Below are 20,580 nucleotides of genomic sequence, written 5' to 3'. Positions count from 1 at the left end.
TCTCTTCAGCACGGGCACACATAATTAGATAGTCTATGCATGTGTTTGCATAAATAACATATATTTATTTTCTAACTCAAATGGTAATATACTTTACACATAGTTCTAAACCCTGCATTTTTTCACTTAATAAATATTAGAAGTAATCCAAAATATTACACAGGAATTGCATCATTCTGTCTAATGGTTGCATGGTATTTAATTTATGAATACATATATATAATTTATTTAAGCAATCCCTTAATAAAGTTAGATTGTTTTCATTCTTTTGCTATTAGGAAATAGTTGCTATGATGAATACTCTTCTATATACATAATTCCTCATATTTGTGAGCATATCTGTAGAAAAAATTCTTAGAAATAAAATTTCTGGGTTAATGGTAGGTGTATTTATGATTCCGTCCTCAATTTTAAAATTTTCTTTCCCCAAATCCATTGCTAATATGGTACATGCTCAATCTTTATCCCCAGTTTCTATTTTCTATTCTTCCAAAGGCAAACAACATAAACAGACCACATCTTTTGTTTATGTATATACTTTCTCTCCACTGCTCAATCTTAATTTATTTATGGATCACAATTGTGCTTAACATTACTCTCCAGCATACAGCAATACTTGCAGACACACTGTAAGACTTGATAACTATTTACTGAATGAATGAGTGGTGAAATATACTACAATTTTTGAAAAAGTTTTTTGAGCAAAACATTTCTATACTAATGGAAAAGCTTAGACATATTGACCCTTCCCTGAGTATTTTGAATTGAGTTCTGTCATGGATGTCACACACTATGTTTTCACTGTATTTACCTGAATTTCTTTATTAGCCATTCATTGATTAAGAGTCGCAAGAGAAAGAACATGGTGCCCTGAGAAACCAAAGCCACAAACATTGCACCTAGTTTGTCCATCTCAAAGGTTTCACTTGGGAATTCCACACCGTATGCTTTTAAGAAGTCCAGGACCGACTGTTGCTGAGAAAGTTCAATCAATCCGTAGCCAAAACAGAATTGTGGGAAGATCAGGAAAATGCGCTTGAGGGTTTCAGAGATAAGTTCTAAAGTCTGAAATAAGAGAAAAATGAAGCTCAGTGTTAGACTTCCCACAAATTGACAAAAATTTAACACTACACGTAGACAAATATTATTTCACACGTATGCTGAATTTGCATAGAGATATTTACTGTAACCAAATGGTGGAGGTTCATTACTAAAATACAAGCAGAAAAGGTTATATCTTTCTTGAGATGATCTAAAGTGTCAGGCCAAATTCTGGAGACAGAATCACCTCCAGACCTGCCTTAGATCTTAGGAATGGAGGAATAGCCAGGGGGTTGGGGTCTGATACAAGGTATGTGTAAGTACCTGAGGGAAGAGGGAAGTTAGGAGACCGCAGTTTCAGAAGCTAAGGCAACTTCTATTTGAAGAGGGACTACAATGGTGAAGTGAAATGGGAGGAGAGAGAAGGCCAACCTTAAGGAGAAGCAAATGGCTCATCATCACGTTACTCGCACGTGGGGCCAGCCACTGCCCCTCAGGAATTTCCTTCCTCCTGGAGTCTGCTTGTTTTGCCTCTGTTCGCTTCCTTTCCCCTCTACTCCTTTCCAGTCCATTGCCTGGCTCTGTCAGTTCTTCCCTTCCCACTATTCGTAACTGTGAGCTCTGAATGGGAAGTGATGCTTACAACAGAGTAGGCTCCAACACATAACCGAAAGGCAGTGAATTAGGATTTCCCCCCTAGGAATGTTGAGAAGAATCTTAACCCACAGTCATATAACTAAGCCATTGTCCTTGTCACTACCACACCATACCAGTGTGTTAATGAGTAAAAAGCTGAGCTGACCGATTGGTAGCAAGGTTCTTGTAGTGCCATACAATAGACTCCATTTCACTTCCATCACTCCACTCAAGCCCTGTCATAATGTCAATAGTTTTGCTGCTGGGTAAGTGTAATCAGTTACTAACCTAGATGGAGCCCATATAGAATTTCAAAAGGCTGTAGTTTCTCCTCTACGAAGTTTAATAGAATCTAATGAAATGTCTCTTTTCTATTTAGAGAATGCAAAATACAGAAGATCTTTCCACCTTGGACATGCTGAAGCGGTTGAGGGACCCACTGAAGTTTACCAGACTAATAAAAGACCTTACCGGATCATTAGGCTTTTCCTTGGATAGAAAGTACACCACCGACAAGGAAACGATGGAATTGATGCCAAAAAACAGGTTGATGCAGACATAAGTGATGAAAGCCATTCCTGTCTCATGGAAGAGCCCAGCCAGCAAGTACATCCAAGAAAATGTGGCATACCTGTACATTAATAATACTGAGACTTAAAATTATGCCTTCGTTACCCTCCTTATTACATCCATCCATCCATACTTAGGTGGGGTTACTAAGTGAAATGAACATTAGGAATGAGTTGCCAAGCCATGAGGCTAGAGCTCTCCTTTTTTTCTAGTCTTCTCTTTAACAACAACAAAAAGCCAAAGGGTATGTTTAAAATGACAGTAAGAATCCTCTCTTTTAAGGAAACTTGAGCACTCCTATATTATTGCAATTTTAAATTAATTCCTCCTAGAGGTGGTGTTACTCCACCTAGGCAAGAGCCTTTTTTTATTCTTCTTGGAAATATGGATTTAATCAATATAAATCTTACAATTGAAAGTTGAGGAAAAATAATGGTATTATTATAAGCAAGCTAAGCAGACAGTATGCTTAGAAGCTCGCTGTCTTGTTTTGAGCAAATATTTGAGCAACCTTTGGGGTAATGAAGTAGAACTAGAGACAGAAGAGATCCTTCATTAGCTGCAATTGCTAACTGGATGGATATGGCCCATGCATTCAGGTAAGAAAGAAGTGCTACTCTGAGCAGTGATTGTATCAATCTGTAGTACCCTCATTTGGAAACAATCTTATGTGTGTGGTTTAGACACCTATATAAAATAAATATACATAAATATAAATATATATACACACATTTAATGCTATATATACTCAAAATTTGTCAATAGAAAAATCCATACATGTATATACATTTTCCTGATCATTCTAAAGCCTCCAGTTTTATGTAAATTAAATTACATGTGTAAATTGCTAAGCATGGCACTTGGTACCTAGGAAGTGCTCATTAATGGTAGGTATTACTATTAATGACAACATTCACTTTCAGAACTATTGTACTTTACAAACTATGAACTAGCAAGTGTAATGTATTGCTAGTCATCATTCATGGCTAATGAAACCCCACGGCAATTGTAAGTTAGCTAATGAGATTTGGGTTCTGTTTGCGCCTAGAAGAATTTTATCCTGTTAATTCTTCTTTCACTGCAGCTTACCCAAACAGCAGGAGTAGGAGAGACACAGCGCCTAAGTTGTTTCCAGTGTAGAAGGCAGGTAACTTAAAAATTGCAATGACACCAATTGAAAATGCTACGGGCACCAAGTAGAATACCTATGGGAATATGTAAAGCAATGTTTAATATATGGCAAGTATTTTTAAAGAAAAATCAATAGCCCATCTAGTTTAAAACTATAACAAGTTGACCTAGAAATATTTAAAGAAATGAATATTTATGTTCCTGTTGCTCGTAATGTTCAGCTTATTTTACATTGGTTTCACTCTAGAAGTTGTCTCCTGCAATATCTGTATAGATATATATGAAGTTCCTAGTGTTCCTGCCTCCAGGCTTCAAGACTGCACAATTCAGTGCCAGAGGTTCAGTGAGAAAGATAAGACAGCCAGGCATCCTGGCATTAGATTCAGTCCTCAAAGTATTGATTTCATTTTGAATGCTGGAACTCTCTCAGATGGTTGGTTTCTAAGGCTTGGTTATCAGTGTGAGCCAGTCTGTGCAAAACAGCAGAGCAGCAGGTCCCACACATTCTTGGAATCACAGGTATGTGAACAAAGAACTCAGTGTTTTACTAACAAGTACAAATATTAAATGCTGAGAGTTTACAGCAAGATGCACACAATGAAATAGATGGTATTTTAATTTGGGGGTGGCAGGGGAATCTCCTAAGTTGGAGTGAGCACAAGATACATTACAACAGAATCTAAATAGTTAGTAGCCCTTCATAGAAGTATACACTTTTAAGCTTTCTTAACATGGAAGCTCCTATTAAGTCCAGAGGAGCCATTACTATTCTTTCAGCTTTGACTTCTACAACAAACACATTTCAGATCTCACTAGATACATTCACAAAATGGATATGTGGTTAATTACTCTCCAACTCTGTAAGCCAATGATCTTTACAGCAACTCAGACAATTTCAACATAATCACCAGGCAAAGCAAACCCATCCTGGGCTTTTGGCCAATACTGGCACATTTGGAGTCAAGAAAAAACATCTGAACTTTGAGACCATTTTATGCAAATTAGAGAGCTATCAATAAAATTCACCCTTTATTGTTCCTACTAATCTTCTCCCATGTGTCATTTGGCAGGGGCTGCTAGTTTGAAATTTTCAGTATCAGTTGATTAAATTTTCTAAGCTTGACTGTTTGCTACCGTTGGGCAAAGCTGTTGTGTGAAGCTTCTACAGTAGTGGCTCTCAAACTCCAGTGTGCATAAAATAACTTGAGGGATTTTGCTAAAAGTGCATATTTCCCAGGCTCCATTTCCAAGATAGGGATCTAATAGGTCTGGAGTGGGGCCCAGGAATCTGCATTGAACAAGTGTCCTGGATGATCTGATCCCGGTGGTCCTCAGACCACAGGGATGAAGGCAGATGGATTTCTCTGTGGCCCTGAAACAAATGTAGCTCTAGTGCATCATCTAACCAGTGGATGACTATAAAACTGATGCAAAGTATTTTTTTTCTTAATTTACTTATTTTGTGGTAATAAACTGAAAAAAACTAGCATAAATAAATCTCAAATTTAAAAACTGATGTCTTCTACTCAAGTCAGCCCTGGCTTTCTGAGGATATATATAAGTTACTCACCATGTCATAAATGAAGTTTGTTACCCAGTAGCATGTCACACCGATGCCTGAAATATGTTGCAACTGCTTGGCTTTGGTCTGATGCTCCCTTACAACATAGGTGACAAAGCTGGCAGTGGTGACAGAGTAGCCCATGAGGATGGAGAGTGCCACTAAAATATCGATTAGGCTGCTCATCCTATAGTGAGCAATAGGGAGAAGAAAGCACACATAAGTTTTTGGACCTCTTTTCCTCTCAGAAAGATTCATGACTAAAATCATCGACAAAACAGTATAAGAGTTGGATGTGACACAAATAAGTCTTCCTGCAAGGCAGCCAGATAATATCTTCTACATGACTCGGCTGTGACCCTGGAATAAATGTAGCTCTAGCGCATCTGAATTGACTGGGGATATTTGATAGAAAAACCTCAGTCTCCAAGGGTTATGGGGTATATCAAGGGATATATATATAGTTCTTGAGCATAGAAATAGGACTTAAATGCTATGCAGGGAAATTGAAATGATGAAGCGCTTATGCACTTGACTTACAAAAGCAGCAGATCCTATGAATCTATAGTCAACAAGCTCTACTTGGCATCCCCACTGTACACTCTTTCAGAAACTTCCTTTTATCCCAGTCAGTGACCTATATCACCAGCTTTTCCAGACTGGCATTCATTCAGATACAACTGTGATGTCCAATTATAGTACTTGGTGCAGAGACTTGTCTATGCCAAGGAGGAAGGAGTTATGCCATATATGTGTACTTACGTGGCTTGTTCTTGGTCTTGTACTCCTGGATAAGGGTGACTGTACATGATGATGGCTTAAAGAAGACAGTTCTTTCCATTAGTAGGTATTCAGTTCATCAGAAATACCAATTTTTAGAGAATAATACACAATACCTTTCTCCTGATGCTGTGACCTAAAGAATTTTACTTTAGGGATACTCTTTTAAAGGAAAGTGATTTTCTTCCAGTCTCATCAATGACACACAACTGGAGACACCCACATAAAATGAAACGAAGTTTTCAGATCGTGTATAGAATTTTGAGGGGAGGGGTCTAGGTTTCTTACATAGCATTTTCCTCTCTATTATATTTAAATAATTGTTGTCCACTTTCTCCTGTTTATCTGCTCTACTTTAGAAATTTATGGCATAGAATGAAGCAACTCAAAGGGAGACCAGTTATATGAGGATCTCCTGAAGAGCAGACACTTATCACTCCCACTCCTTTCTCATTGTACTATTGGCTGTGGTGGGGAAACATGGTACCAGAGAGGATCCTGCCTTCTCTTTATTTCTAAGATGCCCATTGGTCTAAAATTCTAACACAGTAGAGCTTGGAGCTTCAGCCAGCCCCAAGGGATTTTCATTGGGACATAAAGATCAGGAAAGACTCAGAGAAACTAGCTGACTTCAGAAAAGTAGTCACTTAATTCCAATATGGTCCTAAATGATTGGGTTCTCCCACAGTTGGTTTCATTTTTGGAGTTAGAAACAAGATTTTTTCCCCCCTTTTTTCCTTAAAAGATGTTGGCTAGCCAGAGTCAAAATGGGCTGTCATTGGTTTCCCAAAGGACCACAGTGTGAAGGCAAAATCTATACTGCATGAGTAACTTTGGAAAGAATGGTAGGAGATGGAAGGAAGATACTCCTTAAATACTTGTTTCTAGAGTCATTAGCTGATGGAGAACTTTCTCACTTATTGCTCATAGAGCATATGTTCATTATGTTAGTATATTAAGGTCCCTTCACAACACCTAAACATTATAGAATTATTCTAAAGTTATATTCTCTCAATTATCTTAAATTTATATTAAGTAGAATGTGACATGCTTTGAAACTGAATTCTGCAACTGTTATATGTTAAAGGAAAAGTATGTAGTTGAAGTAAAACAGAGAAACTAACAACAATAATAACCAGTTTGGCCTAGAATTTTAATCATGTCACTGGGGGAATGAACTTTTCTTATCTTTGTTGTTGTTGTTGTAAGTTAATGGGCTCTCTTTTTACAGAGATTCAATTTTCCTTGGGACCCTACATAAACCTAATTGCTGAATTATAATATAGGCAGGGGGAAAACATTAAAAAAAAATCTGCTTTGTGTTTCAGAATCAAGAAATACTCTAGAGGAATCTTTGCAAATACGTTTAGCCCACTATGAAAAATGGTGCTGAACCAATTGTTTTCATGTGTATCTTTAGTTGAAAGACCAAGTAAATGTGGTAGGATTGGGAATCTATATCAAAATCTTCTCTGTGGGTTCTACAGCATCCAGCACAGTGTTTTGATTATAGTGATTAGCCAACGAATGCTTATCAAATCTAGTCAGTCTTAACATTTCAATTATTTCCCCCATATCTAATACACATTACAAGTAACACATGTTAGCCTTGGCTGGTGTAGCTCAGTTGGTTGGGCGTCATCCTGTACACCGAAAGGTTGCCGGTTTGATTCCAGGTCAGGGCGTACGCCTGGGTTGCAGGCTTGATCCCTGATAGGGGGGGTTGGGGGCAGCCGATATATGTTTCACTCTCACATGATTCTCTCTCTCTCCCTCTCCCTTCCTCCCTCTCTAAAAATCAGTAAAAAAATATATTTTAAAGTAACACATTAATGTTGTCTCTACAGCTGTAAATGCAAAATGCGAAACTTCCCTTTGACCATTGTGACTAACGCAATAAACGGTAAGATTAAACACTAGGGGGGAAGGAACAATGGGTTAGTTATTTTTTGAAAAATAGCCTTGTTGTATAACATTTGTTAGTAAAAACAAGCAAACCTATATTCCTTGGGAAGCAAGAACAGAATTATCATGTGTAATTAACCATGAGAGGAAACGGTATGAATATAATAGATATGGACATGGTAAAGAAAAGTTAATTAAAAGATTTTTAATAGAATGTGAGAATTCAAAGAAAATCAATTTTACAGCTAAAGCAAAATCCCAGTTCCTGTAGACTCTAACAAAAATACCTTCAAACAACTAGAGTAGTAGGGTGCAGGTGGCAGGAGAATAGCTGAGTTGATTTTTAAAAACAGTATTACCGTGGTAGACCCTAAACATGCATTACAAAATAAAAGTATTCTAGGGTGACATGGATTTCTTCTTTAAAGAAGTTTAATTCCTTCCAGAGAGTATGGAAGGCTACCATTTTCATCAGTCTATATAAGAAAAATTAATTACAAAATAGAAGACATACTACTTTTAATCTCTCTATAGTTAAAGATAAGACTTATTTTTAAATTTAAAAAAAAATCCTTTTTGGGTCAATATACAGTGTATGTTCCAGAATTCTTGATTCTTTATACTGTGCAACTTAAAAATACAGTGGTAGGAGCCACACCTAGCCTCCTGGGGTCCAGGATGACTCAGATTGCTTTGGGCTCGGAAAAGAACATTAGTGATGAATGAAATCTGAATACAGGCTTCAACAGCTGGCCCTTCAAAAGTGGCTCTGGCCTCTTGTTCTCACTGACATACCTTTGCTACACTGTCCCTTAGTCACTTCTATCGTTTTTACACTTTCATTACCTGTCACAAATACTTTTTGCTCTGAATAAGACATCCTACCGAACGCTGAGTGTTCAACAGTATTTCAAACCAGGTTAAACTAGACTCACCTGGCCTTGGTCACTATTTCACTCAATTTACCACTTTTGACCATGCCCTTTCCTGATGCCCTAGATCTCAGGGCTATCTATCTCTTGCTGTTTCTTTATGCTTCCCCCTGCTAAGAAAATGCCAAAGCCATTGGGGGGAAATGCTGTTTTCTCTGAAATGAAGATTCCAAAAGATTCTGTTTCTAGAATGAGTATCTGACCCACCCTTTAGTGGCACAATCCCCAGAACATCCGGCATACGCTATTACGCCTAACAGCAGGGAGATGACAGAAAACTAGTCCTCAGCGTTTCTCAAAGACACGTTGTGTCTTTTCCCCCTATTTCATAGGTTATTTGTTACCTCATTTATTGGGCTAGAAACTCAGGCTGGGCCAGCAAATATATTACTTAGTTTTTTCATCTTTATCATTATTCTCTTTTAGGATCAATATAGCAAAATAATTTGAGCAATGCTTAAGACGATCAAATGGTCTGGTGGACAGTAATTGAATTAGAAAAATAAATCACTCTCTTTCAAATTATAAACTCTATTTTTAAAACTATGTGGAAGCCTCTTGGGAAATCCAACTAAAGTGAAACTGGCTGAGACAGGAGAAGTAATAGAGAAATGAAGTATTGAGTATTAGAGAAACCAAGAGGCAAGAGTCAGACAGACATGGGTTCAAATCCCACTTCCGAGCCCCAGAAATACTCAGCTTGAAAGAGTGCTTGTAGAATTAGTAATATTCCCTAGAAAGCATGTGGCATGAGGTAAGTGCTCAATTAATGGTAACACTTTTGGTCAAGTACAGAGCTTCTTCAATTAAAAGTTTTGTCTTCATGTTTAGATTTGTGTTCAATATTTATTGACATCATTTTTTTAAATGTTTTAGCCTATATACAAGTAAGTAGTTATAAAATATATTCCTCTGAGATGTAACTACTAGGTATGAGAGCAGAAATAAGAGTGAAGTCAGCGTTATTGTCCTGAATTGATAAATGAGGAAACTAAGTTAACCTGAAGTTAAGGGGATTATCCCAAACCTTCTACTGGGTGGTAGTTTGGAAGTAGGACCTCTAAACTCCCTTTAAAGATCTGTGATTTAGGTACCACAGAATACCTGCCACTGGGAGGAAATGGGATCTAGTGTGATTTTTTTATATGGAGAGTGGCAAAAGTGGCAATATAAGGAGCTCTGTGTAAGTAACTTTACCGTGTCGAGCAGCATCGTGTTTCGACATGTTAAGTCGCAGGAGGAAATTATTCAGGCTGTTGAGGTAAGCTGGAAGGGAGTGATAGCCTTCTGGATCATACCAAACCTGTTTAATTCCAAAAGAAGGCAAGATTAGAATTGTGTTCCATTGAACTAGGCTGTCTTTATACCTGACAGCCTACAGAACTTATATTTAAAATAGAAGCACCAATTTCCAACAGCTTATTTTATCTTGGAAGATTATAAACCATCCCCCAGAGTGTGGCCCACAGACCTCTAAGTTTCCAATTTAGTGATGGACAGAGACTGGGAAAATAGTTATTTTCTGTATGATAGCACCAGGTCATCACTTATCCCGATCTTCTCTGTAGGCAAAGCTTTAAATAAACTGGAAAAATTGTTACTATCTCCACTTCTGAGGCTGGTCTGTAGTGATTCACAGACTAAAACTAAGGCATTCTGGCTCTCGAAAATAATAACAAAAACAGATGGGCATATATGCCAGGCTGTAGAAAGAAATTAAACACATGTACAAGCATTGTGTCCTTAGCAACAAGATTGATGACCTTGAAATCCCCCCACTAACACTCTATTCCTAGTTATAACCCACAAAGAAGTGAATATTTTTTACTTTCTATGTCAAAAACAGAGGGATTTAAAATACTGGTGGACCTCAATTCAAGAAACCCAACTGATCATTTAAAATTACAAATCTGATTGTAGAGAAATTATTTAATATTACAACTCCATTGTTTATGCAAGAATATTTACTTTGTATTGAGAGAGGAAGGACAGGAACAAAAGGAGGTGGCATTCAAATATTCAGTACTACTATTTTTACTTTCTCTGACCTTGTGAAAATCAGCTAAAATGGGCTCAATACTTATAGAGACGTCATGAGGATGAAATTAGGTAGTTTGTGTTAACAGGTGATGCTAGTGCTTGGTTTATAACAATAACTAAGTGAATATTAGTTTTCTACTTCCTCCAAGTCTGTATACGTCTCTTACCACCTAATGAGAAACATGAGAAGGGCAACTGAAAATTCCTAAGACTACCAATGATCACGCGTCTGATCATATGCGTGTGATTCTGTGACACTAGCTTGTTTCACAACATAGGTATGATCTAGAAGAAAAAAAGAGCCAACAGGATTTTTTAAACCTCCATCAAAATCTGTTAAGTTTCCATGCTCTTTAAAAAACAAGGCTAAATATATATGACACAACATAATAAAATATACATAAAACATCAATGTAGAGTTTAACAAAAAATATAAAGGGAGTACATCCATTGAGCCATCACTTGGGTTGAGAAACCAAAATCACCAGCATCCAGAATAACCTCTCCTGGACCCTCTATGTCATTCCAAAGCATAATTCTCTCGCCCCTAAACAATATGGCTGTGTTTTGCCTATTGTCAAAGTTTATAGTGAATGTGATTATATTTATGCATTCCTTTTTGTCTTTTCTTTTGCTTATTAATAATGTTCAGGAGGCTTAGTCTATGTATTATATAGCACTGAGTTTTTTCATTTCCATTGCTAAAAGTTCTATTGAATAAATATATAACAATTTATGTATGTATTCTAGTGTGTATGGGCACTTGGGGTTCTGTTTTGGGCTAATATGGGAAACACCAGTATGTCCACATTTGTATATGCATCCTGGTATTTGTGTGTACACGTTTCCCTAGGGTAACTACACAGGACTGAAATCACTGTGCTATGGGGTATGTATTACTATGCCAAACTGCTTTTCAAATTGATTATACCCATCTTTTGTTTTTACCTCATGAAAACGCTTGAACGTTTCAAGTTCACATTCTCATTTATATGACATCCCAGGAGAAAGTTCATAATTTACCTTGGCGAGAGTTCTATTGGCAGGAACTGCTGTTACATCAAAACGAAGGTCGTTAGTCAAAGGCAGCCCAAAACTCCAACCTCCATATCTATATAGAGTAATAAAATTTATATTTGTTTTAATGGAGAAAATAGTCACACACAGATCTAAAATGTTTAAGAGCTCAATCTTTTCTTTCCATTAGGAACACATTTTCGGTATGAAATAAATACTGCCTGACAAATATTTTACATTTTTATTGATTTATTTTATCATATTTTAGTCTAAAATGTACACTATAACTAGAAGTGAAAAGTCCTTCTAAACAATAGCAAATGTGGAGTAAGTGTTCTGAAAATCAATGACATATAACCTGACCAGTTCTTCCATCTTAACTGGATCTGCACCATCTCAGAAATCTTAAGACTAGAGCTTAAATATCCCTTCTTAGGTAATTTAATACTAAAGTGATATAAAATCAGTTTTTAACTTTTTTCAAATGACTCTATTTCTTCTATTTTCCAAACGTTTTCCCTTACCTTGTCCCCTGCTACTATACATTTTCCCTTCCTGGATATTTGAAGGTGAGTTGTGTCTATATAACCACCCATCAGTTCATGGTCTCTTAATAATAATAAGTGAATTTAAAAAATCCAAGTAGCAATTTAAAGACTAGATTAGTTTAAATGTCCCACTAGGGGTTGGGTTAAATAAATAATGGTACAGTCACACTGGTATAATATTCTTGTGACTGTCATCCTAAATGCAATGTCATAGCACTATAGTGTTCACATGCAAAGTACACTATAGAATACTGTTCACTTTTTTAAAAAACAGGTTTTAGAACAGTTTTTTAATAATCAACCAACCCCACTTTGTTGACAATATTTAAATGTATCTCTGACTAGAAAATTTCTGGCAGGATATACAATCAATTGTGGTTGTATCTAAGGAGAGAGAGACTATTTTTTCTTTTTATCTGTAGTTTGTAATTATTTTACAGCTAACGTTAGTTTTTTGTGTACACTGAGACATAAAAGTGGAAGGAGATGTAAAAAAAGAGAAAATAGTAGCTATTGCAAGAGTACCAACTCCCACCTCCCCAGCTTTATTGAGGTATATTGACATAAAAATTGTATATATTTAACATATACAACTTGAGGTTTTGATATGTGTAAACACTGTGAAATAATCACCACAATCAAGCTAATGAACATATCCATCACCTCATATAGTTACCATTTCTTTTTGTTCATTGTGTGCATATGTGCTAAGAACTCTTAAGATCTATCCTCTTAGCAAATTTCAAATGTACAATACAATATTGTTAACTTCGTCACATTGCTGTTGATTAGATCTCCAGAATCTATTCATCTTATGTAACTGACACTGTTATACCCTTGACCAGCATCTCCCCATCTCCCCCTCCGCCCCAACTCCGGCAACCACCATTCTACTCTCTACTTCTGTGAGTCTATTTTAGATTCCACATATAAGTGAAATCATGCAGTATTTGTCATTCAGTGTTTGGATTATTTCACTTAGTAGTGTCCTCCAGGTCACCCATGTTTTTGCAAACGCAAGCCTACCAATCTTACATCCCTGGCAAATGTTTAAGTGTCTTAGGTATTTGTCCAGGGCCTTGTTACACATGTGTTCATTTTATGCACATGCGGAGATACTCTTGTTGGAACAAAGGCCATTTGTCATGGAAAGCAATGCCTTAAAATTCTCCCAGTTGGCATAATACAGTCAGTAACTTCTCTTTTGCTTCAAGAAAAAAAAAGTGCCTGAATTTTACAACACATTTTTGAGGCCGAAAAAAAATCAATGCTTTTTAACTTGCTCAAATGAATCTTAATTTACTCATTACTTAAATTTTCATACATAAAGCTGTTTAGATAAAACAGATAATTTAACCATGTAAATAATCAATAGAATTTGCATCTATTGTCTCAAGTTTGGAAAGCAGGTACCACTGAAATGAGGAAGCAAAATATGCTCCGTTAAATGCTATAAATGGAGTATTCTTACCTTTTTTGCATAAATTCATTAGCAGTTGATATGAGATAATTTTCCAAGCGGTGCCCAGTGAGGTCATAAATTACTTGGGAAGAATACGTTCTTCTGTGAGGTGGCGAATAGTTAAATTTAGGACATTCCTGAAAAATAAAGTTAAAAATTAAGTTCTTTCTAGCCAACACAGTGCAAGTCAAACAGACAACGTGAAGGGCCAGCAGCCTTGTCACTTGTCTGTTACTGCAGCTGGTGGAGGTGACGTCTGCTCTCTGGCCTTAAAGAGCTTTGAGAGGAAGGCATCTTGCTCGGGCCAAGAAATAAAAACAAGCAGCTATTATATGCAGAGAGCTTATGCTTGTGTTCAGGGCTCACTTGAAGTAAAAGAAAAAAGAACACAACTAATGTGCAATTTTTCCTTCACTGTACTGACAGGCTTGATATGTTTGGAAAATAACACTAAACACTAAGATGACTCAAAATTCCCTCAGTAATTCACAGGGAAGAAAAAAATGTTTGCCCCAAATTGAAAAGATAACATTAGCAGGCCGAGGTGCTCAGGATGTAACAGCAGTGGAGTCTGACTCCTGCCCCTCCGGGTGGCCGGCTGGTTGGGGCATCGCCCCAGGCACCTGAAGTCTCGGGGCTCCCTTTCCGCTCGGGGCACATGCCTAGGCTGTGGGCATGAGCCCCGCTCAGGCGCAAGGGGAGGCAACCGCTCAGCGTTTCTCTCTCACATCACTGTTTTTCTCTCTCCCTCCCTCTCCTTCTTGCTCTCTCAAATCAATAAAAAAGCAGTGAGGATTCAAAAAGAAAAGTTTGAGTTATATTAGTTTTAAGGTACCAAATCTAGGTGTCAGAGCTCAATTTTACATATATCTAAACCTAAATCTAATTTAATTTTCTATAAATCTAATATTTACATATATAAATATGAATTATTCCAAAAAAACCCAAATATATATATATATATTGCAAAAATAATACAGAATCCCTGTAGACCCCTCACCAGGTCTGCTCATTGTTAGCATCTTACGGTACAATCACACATTTGTTTAAGTGCTTTGGTACATTACTATTAACCAATCTCAGAGCTTAGTTTTAATCACTTACTTTTATGCTTGCAGCTTTCTGCACTTCCTGACCATTTACTTTGCTCTGAAGCTTCCCATGTTTCACTGCCATGAAGTGTAGTTTGGGAAACCCAGCACTTTTCCAGTTTTTCCTTCCATCCCTTCATACAACATCCAACACCTTGAGGCTCCTACCACACATGTGTACCAAGAGCACAGGGTTGAAGGTTGCTCTAAAAAATGACTGCTGAATTTCACCTTATATCAAGTTGTGTCAACCTGAGGATCACATTCTAGAATGCCACTGGTTTCATAAATCAAAAGATACCCTTCCATACCCTTATAACTTTTTAGCTTTAATTTTATTGAATTCTATTATAAATGCAGAAAAGCACGCATATTAAAAAGTATACTGCTTGATGAATTGATAAACTGAATCCGTGTAACCAGTAACCGGATCAGGGAACAGAACAATGCCAGGACCCTGGGAGCCCCCTCACCATGCTCCCTCCCAATCACTACCACCCTCAAAATAATTGGCACAGGATAGTTTTGCATGTTTTTGTATTTTACATGAATGGAATCATATTACATGTACTCTCTTGTATTTGGCTTTTTTCACTCATCCTTTGTTTGTGAGAATCTTCCAGCATGATGTCTTGTGGCAGATCAATCATTCCCATTTTATTGTTTAGAGGATTCCATTTTATCCAAAATATTACATTCAATTTATCCACTCTACTGTCAGTGGGAATTTGGGTGGCTAGTACAAATAGTATTGCTATAAATGTTCTATAAATATGTCTCTTGGAGAACCTATTCACATTTCTGGTGGGAATTACTGATTCCATACTGTATGTATATCTTCAGCATTAGTAGATACTGCCAAACACTTTTAAAAACTGTTTTGCACAAATTTAGATTCTCATCAGCAGAGTATTAGGTTGAAAAATTTTAAATCTCCTGGTGTTGTTTTTTTTCTTTTGTTTAAAAAATGTATCCAGGTTCCAATCTTCACTACTGTTAGTTGATTTTTACTGTGAGCTAAACAAAATACATAAAGAATTTCAGAAATTAGGTAGATTAAAAGAGGGATTAGAAAAACTCTTTGAGTACCGGGCAAGACTAGCATGCAAGGATTCCAAAAGATGCCAGTTGAATCCCATCTTTTATTGTTGGTAACTGTCTTGCATGAAAACACAAAAACAGGTTGCATTTACTGAAAACATTTTCATTCTAACCTTTCAGGGTACAGTCATATGACACTTTGAAGAAAATGTTGCTCGATTCTTCCCCTAGGGAAGCAAGCTGACAACACAGTGACTCTTAGAGACGAATAGTGATCTCTTTTCTTCAAATATCTTTAATTTCCCTAGTGAATTTAGTTTTCTTAAAAGTTTATTGAATGATAGGCCTAAGGTGTATATCCATAGCATACACACAAGGTAAGTGGTAATTGGACAATCTTTTCTGTTTCTTTCAGAACATGGATTTTCTGGCATTCTGGAGGTGTTGTTAGAGACATAAGGAGCTCTGCTCTGGATTTCCACATTACTGACTTCCCAGCTGGCCACCGCGGTGGCACTCTCACTGTGTTTTCAAATATGACAGTTACGGTGCCATTTTGTCGTATGAAATATAGAGCTTTCTGGTTAGAACTGAACTGAAACCAAAAATTCATCTTCAGTTAGTTTCCATGAAGACTGTCATAGAATTACCTACCCTTGGAAATGTGTCCTGAGATGGATTTACAACAGTGACCTGAAGTTCAAGGACAATATTTTTGAGTTGCCCAGGTCCACATTGTTGAGCTACCAGCTTCCATAAAATGAAATTATACTGACTCTTTGGTAACCTAGATAGATCTTTCAAGTTTTGATATTTATTCCTTTCTTTTTCCTACTTCACTGAAACTGACTTCCATCTTACCTGGACATTTTCTGAGCAAGAACAAACACCAAAGTTAGTGATACGTTCTCCACTGGTGTTCCATTTTCCCAGACTGTTGCTTTCTAAACACCTCCTGCAAGTAAAAATGATATTGAGGTGAGGTATGCGGGCATTCTCATGTTTATGCACGAGCATAGGAGAGAGTATTTGTCATTAAATTCAGGTCCTGTACAACTTGCTGATTTTTTATTACTTAAATGCACATTGCACTACCATTTTCAAGTAATCTGACATTTTGGGGGGAGTCGAGGGAGAGCACTTAGTGATTAAACAGTGTGAAAACCAAAGCTCATTGAATTGTCTTAGTAGGGCAAGGAGGGACTTTCTGACCTGTCTTCTCTTTGTCTTTTCATTCTGTCCTCTGAGAGGAAAGGGACACTTTAGCAAAACGATGCATTAACGTCAGGTCTAGATTGCTGTGCCCTCCTTGGAAGTTTGAACAGGAACACTGCATAGTGCAAAAGCATGGGCACTGGAGTCAAGATGGGTATCAGCGTTAGCTACACAACTTCCTACCTAAATTTCTTTATATAAGAATCTTGGTCCCTACGAGCCTCAGCTTCTCATTTTAAGAATGGGATTAATAAGTCACAGGATTGTTCAATGGAAATATGTACACAAAAGATGTTTATTATTACAGCATAGCCAGGGAGTGAACTAGAGATGGATAGTATCACTTAACCGCATTTCTACCAGTGGACTGCCCTCCTCCAGCCAAATAACCCGCATCCCCTCACTCACACACCCACACGCACACGCATGCACACGCACAAAGTGGAATGCTGAAACAAAGAAAAAGAGCAAGAGCCACTTACATATCACTGGCGTTCAAACACATGTTGTCGATGCCAGGGAAGGTCCACATTGCCGAGACCAGCCCTGCTGTGCTTGGGTTCGAATTCCTGCAACATTAAGGGACAGAAACATTCATGAGTCCTTCCCTAGCTCCCATGTTAGCCTCACGCTCATGAGTAATCTGAGGAAACGAAATAGGCCCTCTATGGACTGCTATCTTAAAAATCTAAGAAAGACTTAGCCACAGAGAAAAAAAAGTGTCACACAAAAGGATAGACACACATCTCTCTGCGGCTGCCTCGCTAGTCTCTGATTGTCATGTGCGTTTCCTGATCACATACTGTATATGTAACACTATATTATACAGAATCCTGCACTATTTTTCAATTTGTGAGCCCCATAAAGAGTCATTTGCTATATATTACAATAGATTGGGAAGCCACGCCTAACCTGACTCTCTTGATTAAAGTCTAGTCATTAAAAATAATGATCTACTGTAACTTTATTTTCAGGCAAACACAAAACTCTTAAAACTTATTTATTGGCACTAGGAGTGTCACAATCAATCAAGCTGTCCGGTCCTTTGTCAGAGTTAGGGTCTGTGGCTCCTAAGTCCTCATTTTTCCGTATTTCATTGCATTCGCTCAGGCCCAGCTGTGCCTCTGGAGGCCACGGGGAGATAGGTTTTTGGGTAAAGGAAGGAAACTTACGCGTAGAACGCCGTCTGCTCGGAGGTTCCGTAAAGAGAGGGGGAGATCTGGATCTCCGGGTAGCTGTTGCTGGAGTTTTTCAGCGTGCCAAGGCCCATGGCAGTGGTTACGAAGACGATGGGGAGGACAACCTGCGCGACGAAACCCTTCCAGTTCCTGCGGGTGTGGTGGAACCTCTTGATGAGGATGGCCATGATCTTCTTCAGCAGCAGGCTGAAGCCATGCAGCCTCTCTCCTCTGGTCAGGATTTTGTCTGATTAACAAAAAGAGGCTTCATATGGTTCTGGGAAGTCCTGGGAAGTTGAGTAATTAAGCTACTTCAAAAACTATGGATCAATGATACAATGTGATTGGGGGGGAAATCTTGTATTGTAAAGATTTGGATTTTAGATTCAGCTCTTTGACAGCTTTGGGCCTGAGCCTCCATCTCATAAAGCGTCATGTAAAAGTGCTTTGAAAATTATAAATCACTAGACACAAAATATTACTAGTCATGTGCATAATAGTTTTACATGTCAAAGAGGTATCTATAATTTCATAAATGAACATTGTTCCCAGTGTCCAGCCTGAATGAAGGCTCAGTATGTATTACTAATCACTGATACTGAAGGGATAGCTTCTACCAAGAGATTGAATCCAAATAGGATAAACAGAAACCAGAATATCAACCTAGTCTAAGAATTCATTCCTACTCTGGGAAACTTAGTAATTATGTCTCACTGTCTCTCATTCTTAATGTGAGGTCCAATGAATTCACCTTAAATGTGGGGAAAGGAAAATGCTCTCCTCCAAAGTGTAATTCTAGTTCAAACACTTACTCATTACATTCTCTTTACAAATTTGGACTAATTATACGGCATTTCAAAACCCCATTTTTACCACTAGTCACAAAAAAAGAACTTATTAGGCAAAATGCCTATTCTCCTCCCCTCCGAAATGCTTTTCAGGTGCTGAGAAAAATTCCATGGCTTCTTAGAGTAAGAGCAGCTGTGGAGGCCATAACCTGTTTCCTCCTTACTGCTCTTAACAACTGACAAACTCAGCAGCGCCCCCTAAAAAAATAGGTTCAAATACAACATTCTCTCCTAAGGCCTGCTGCCAAGCAAGCATGTGATAAGATGACAATGTTAGTCAACTCTGGATATTTTTAATTCTTCATCACAAATTATGCAGCACCCAAAAAAAATCACGATCTTCATTTAGCTGATAAGGGAAAATACAAAGCTGCTTAATTTAAAATGAACGCCAGTTAAACAGAGTGAACAGGTTTAAATGAAAACTCGTATCTCTGCAAAGGGGAATTGTAGAAGGAGCTGAATATTGTAAGTTAATTAGTATGCTTTTCTGTTTCTTGAGAAATTACATGTGGACGACTTACAGGTGTATCAAATGGAGCTTCCTCAAAGATAAGGTCAATGACGGGTACATTTTGACTAAAGAAGAGTTTCAAATTATGAGAAGAATGCAGAGGAAACACATAACATTTCCTTCCTGAAGCAGATGACCACTTTCAAAGTCCTCAGTTCCATGGACCTGACAGTTACATTCCCCAAAACATGATAAATGGGGAGTATGACAGATGAGACTCCCAAGCTCCAGAACTGTAGAAACATTAGAGACTGCCTTTTCTGAGGTTTAGAGCAAGGCAAACGTTTAATTAAAAGTTCTGTTCCTAGAGATTTTTTATCAATTTAAGCAAGCTGCTGAAATGACTACTCCATAATTTATATATCATTTTACTATGTCCTTCCTTAAATAAACAGTGTTTCCAAAGGAATAAATTAACTATCAGAAAGAGAATAATAGAATTAAAGTTATTTTCAAAAGAGCTCAATTCCTCAAAGTAATGTCAAGAAACACTGCTTTTCAAACGTATACTGTGAAAAAATTGGGAGGAGGGACCTGTTATTTTAGTCATAGCCATTAGGTCGAACTTCATCAATTCAGAGACCCTCCCCCAAAAGCATTTTCTCAGCACCTGAATTGTCCAGAGAGGTGGGGAGGTTAGATGAACTTTCCAATGAGGTTTTATAAAATGATGGCTATATTTTCAACTTTTTTTTTAATGACTATTATCTCCATTTAAACATGTTTAATAAGTGAGTGGACTACCTTAAAAGGCAACTCTGTCCATGTGAAATAGCACCAGTTCCAAGAAGGATTTTAACTTGAACACAAATCTGAGATCATAGGAAGTTACATCTTGAAAACAACCACTGGTGGATGGAGGAATACACATTCCTGCCCTAACAAGGACTTTCTTTTACATTCTTCCAAATATTTTTGAGAGAGTTTGATTTGATTAAATATTTTTTATATTAAATAGAGAAAGCTAATATTTCTTTAATCTTTTTGAATTTAGAAAGAAAATTTAAAGTTGAGTTTTCAAAATTCAAAATCTGTCATGTGATTTTCTCATTTACATCATTTACTGAAAT

General features: G+C 37.4%; 1 protein-coding gene across 2 annotated transcripts in view; it reads right to left on the bottom strand.

Moving 5' to 3' along the window:
* Positions 1-20,580, bottom strand: part of ABCA12 (ATP binding cassette subfamily A member 12) — a 157,086-nt gene that overhangs the window by 13,817 nt on the left and 122,689 nt on the right. For both annotated transcript variants that reach the window (XM_081142825.1, XM_081142826.1), the window contains exons 34-44: positions 18,143-18,395; positions 17,453-17,539; positions 16,617-16,710; positions 13,633-13,760; positions 11,620-11,707; positions 9,754-9,859; positions 5,702-5,756; positions 4,949-5,126; positions 3,337-3,452; positions 2,149-2,308; positions 812-1,065 (exon numbers count right to left, since the gene is read on the bottom strand). In XM_081142825.1, coding sequence (XP_080998951.1) covers positions 812-1,065; positions 2,149-2,308; positions 3,337-3,452; positions 4,949-5,126; positions 5,702-5,756; positions 9,754-9,859; positions 11,620-11,707; positions 13,633-13,760; positions 16,617-16,710; positions 17,453-17,539; positions 18,143-18,395 — 1,519 coding nt within the window. The remainder of the gene's footprint in view (positions 1-811; positions 1,066-2,148; positions 2,309-3,336; positions 3,453-4,948; positions 5,127-5,701; positions 5,757-9,753; positions 9,860-11,619; positions 11,708-13,632; positions 13,761-16,616; positions 16,711-17,452; positions 17,540-18,142; positions 18,396-20,580) is intronic.

The sequence above is a fragment of the Miniopterus schreibersii genome, assembly GCF_964146895.1.
Source record: "Miniopterus schreibersii genome assembly, chromosome: 7".
Taxonomy (NCBI): domain Eukaryota; kingdom Metazoa; phylum Chordata; class Mammalia; order Chiroptera; family Miniopteridae; genus Miniopterus; species Miniopterus schreibersii.
Note: the sequence above shows the minus strand (reverse complement) of the source record. Positions and strands in the feature narration are given on the sequence as shown.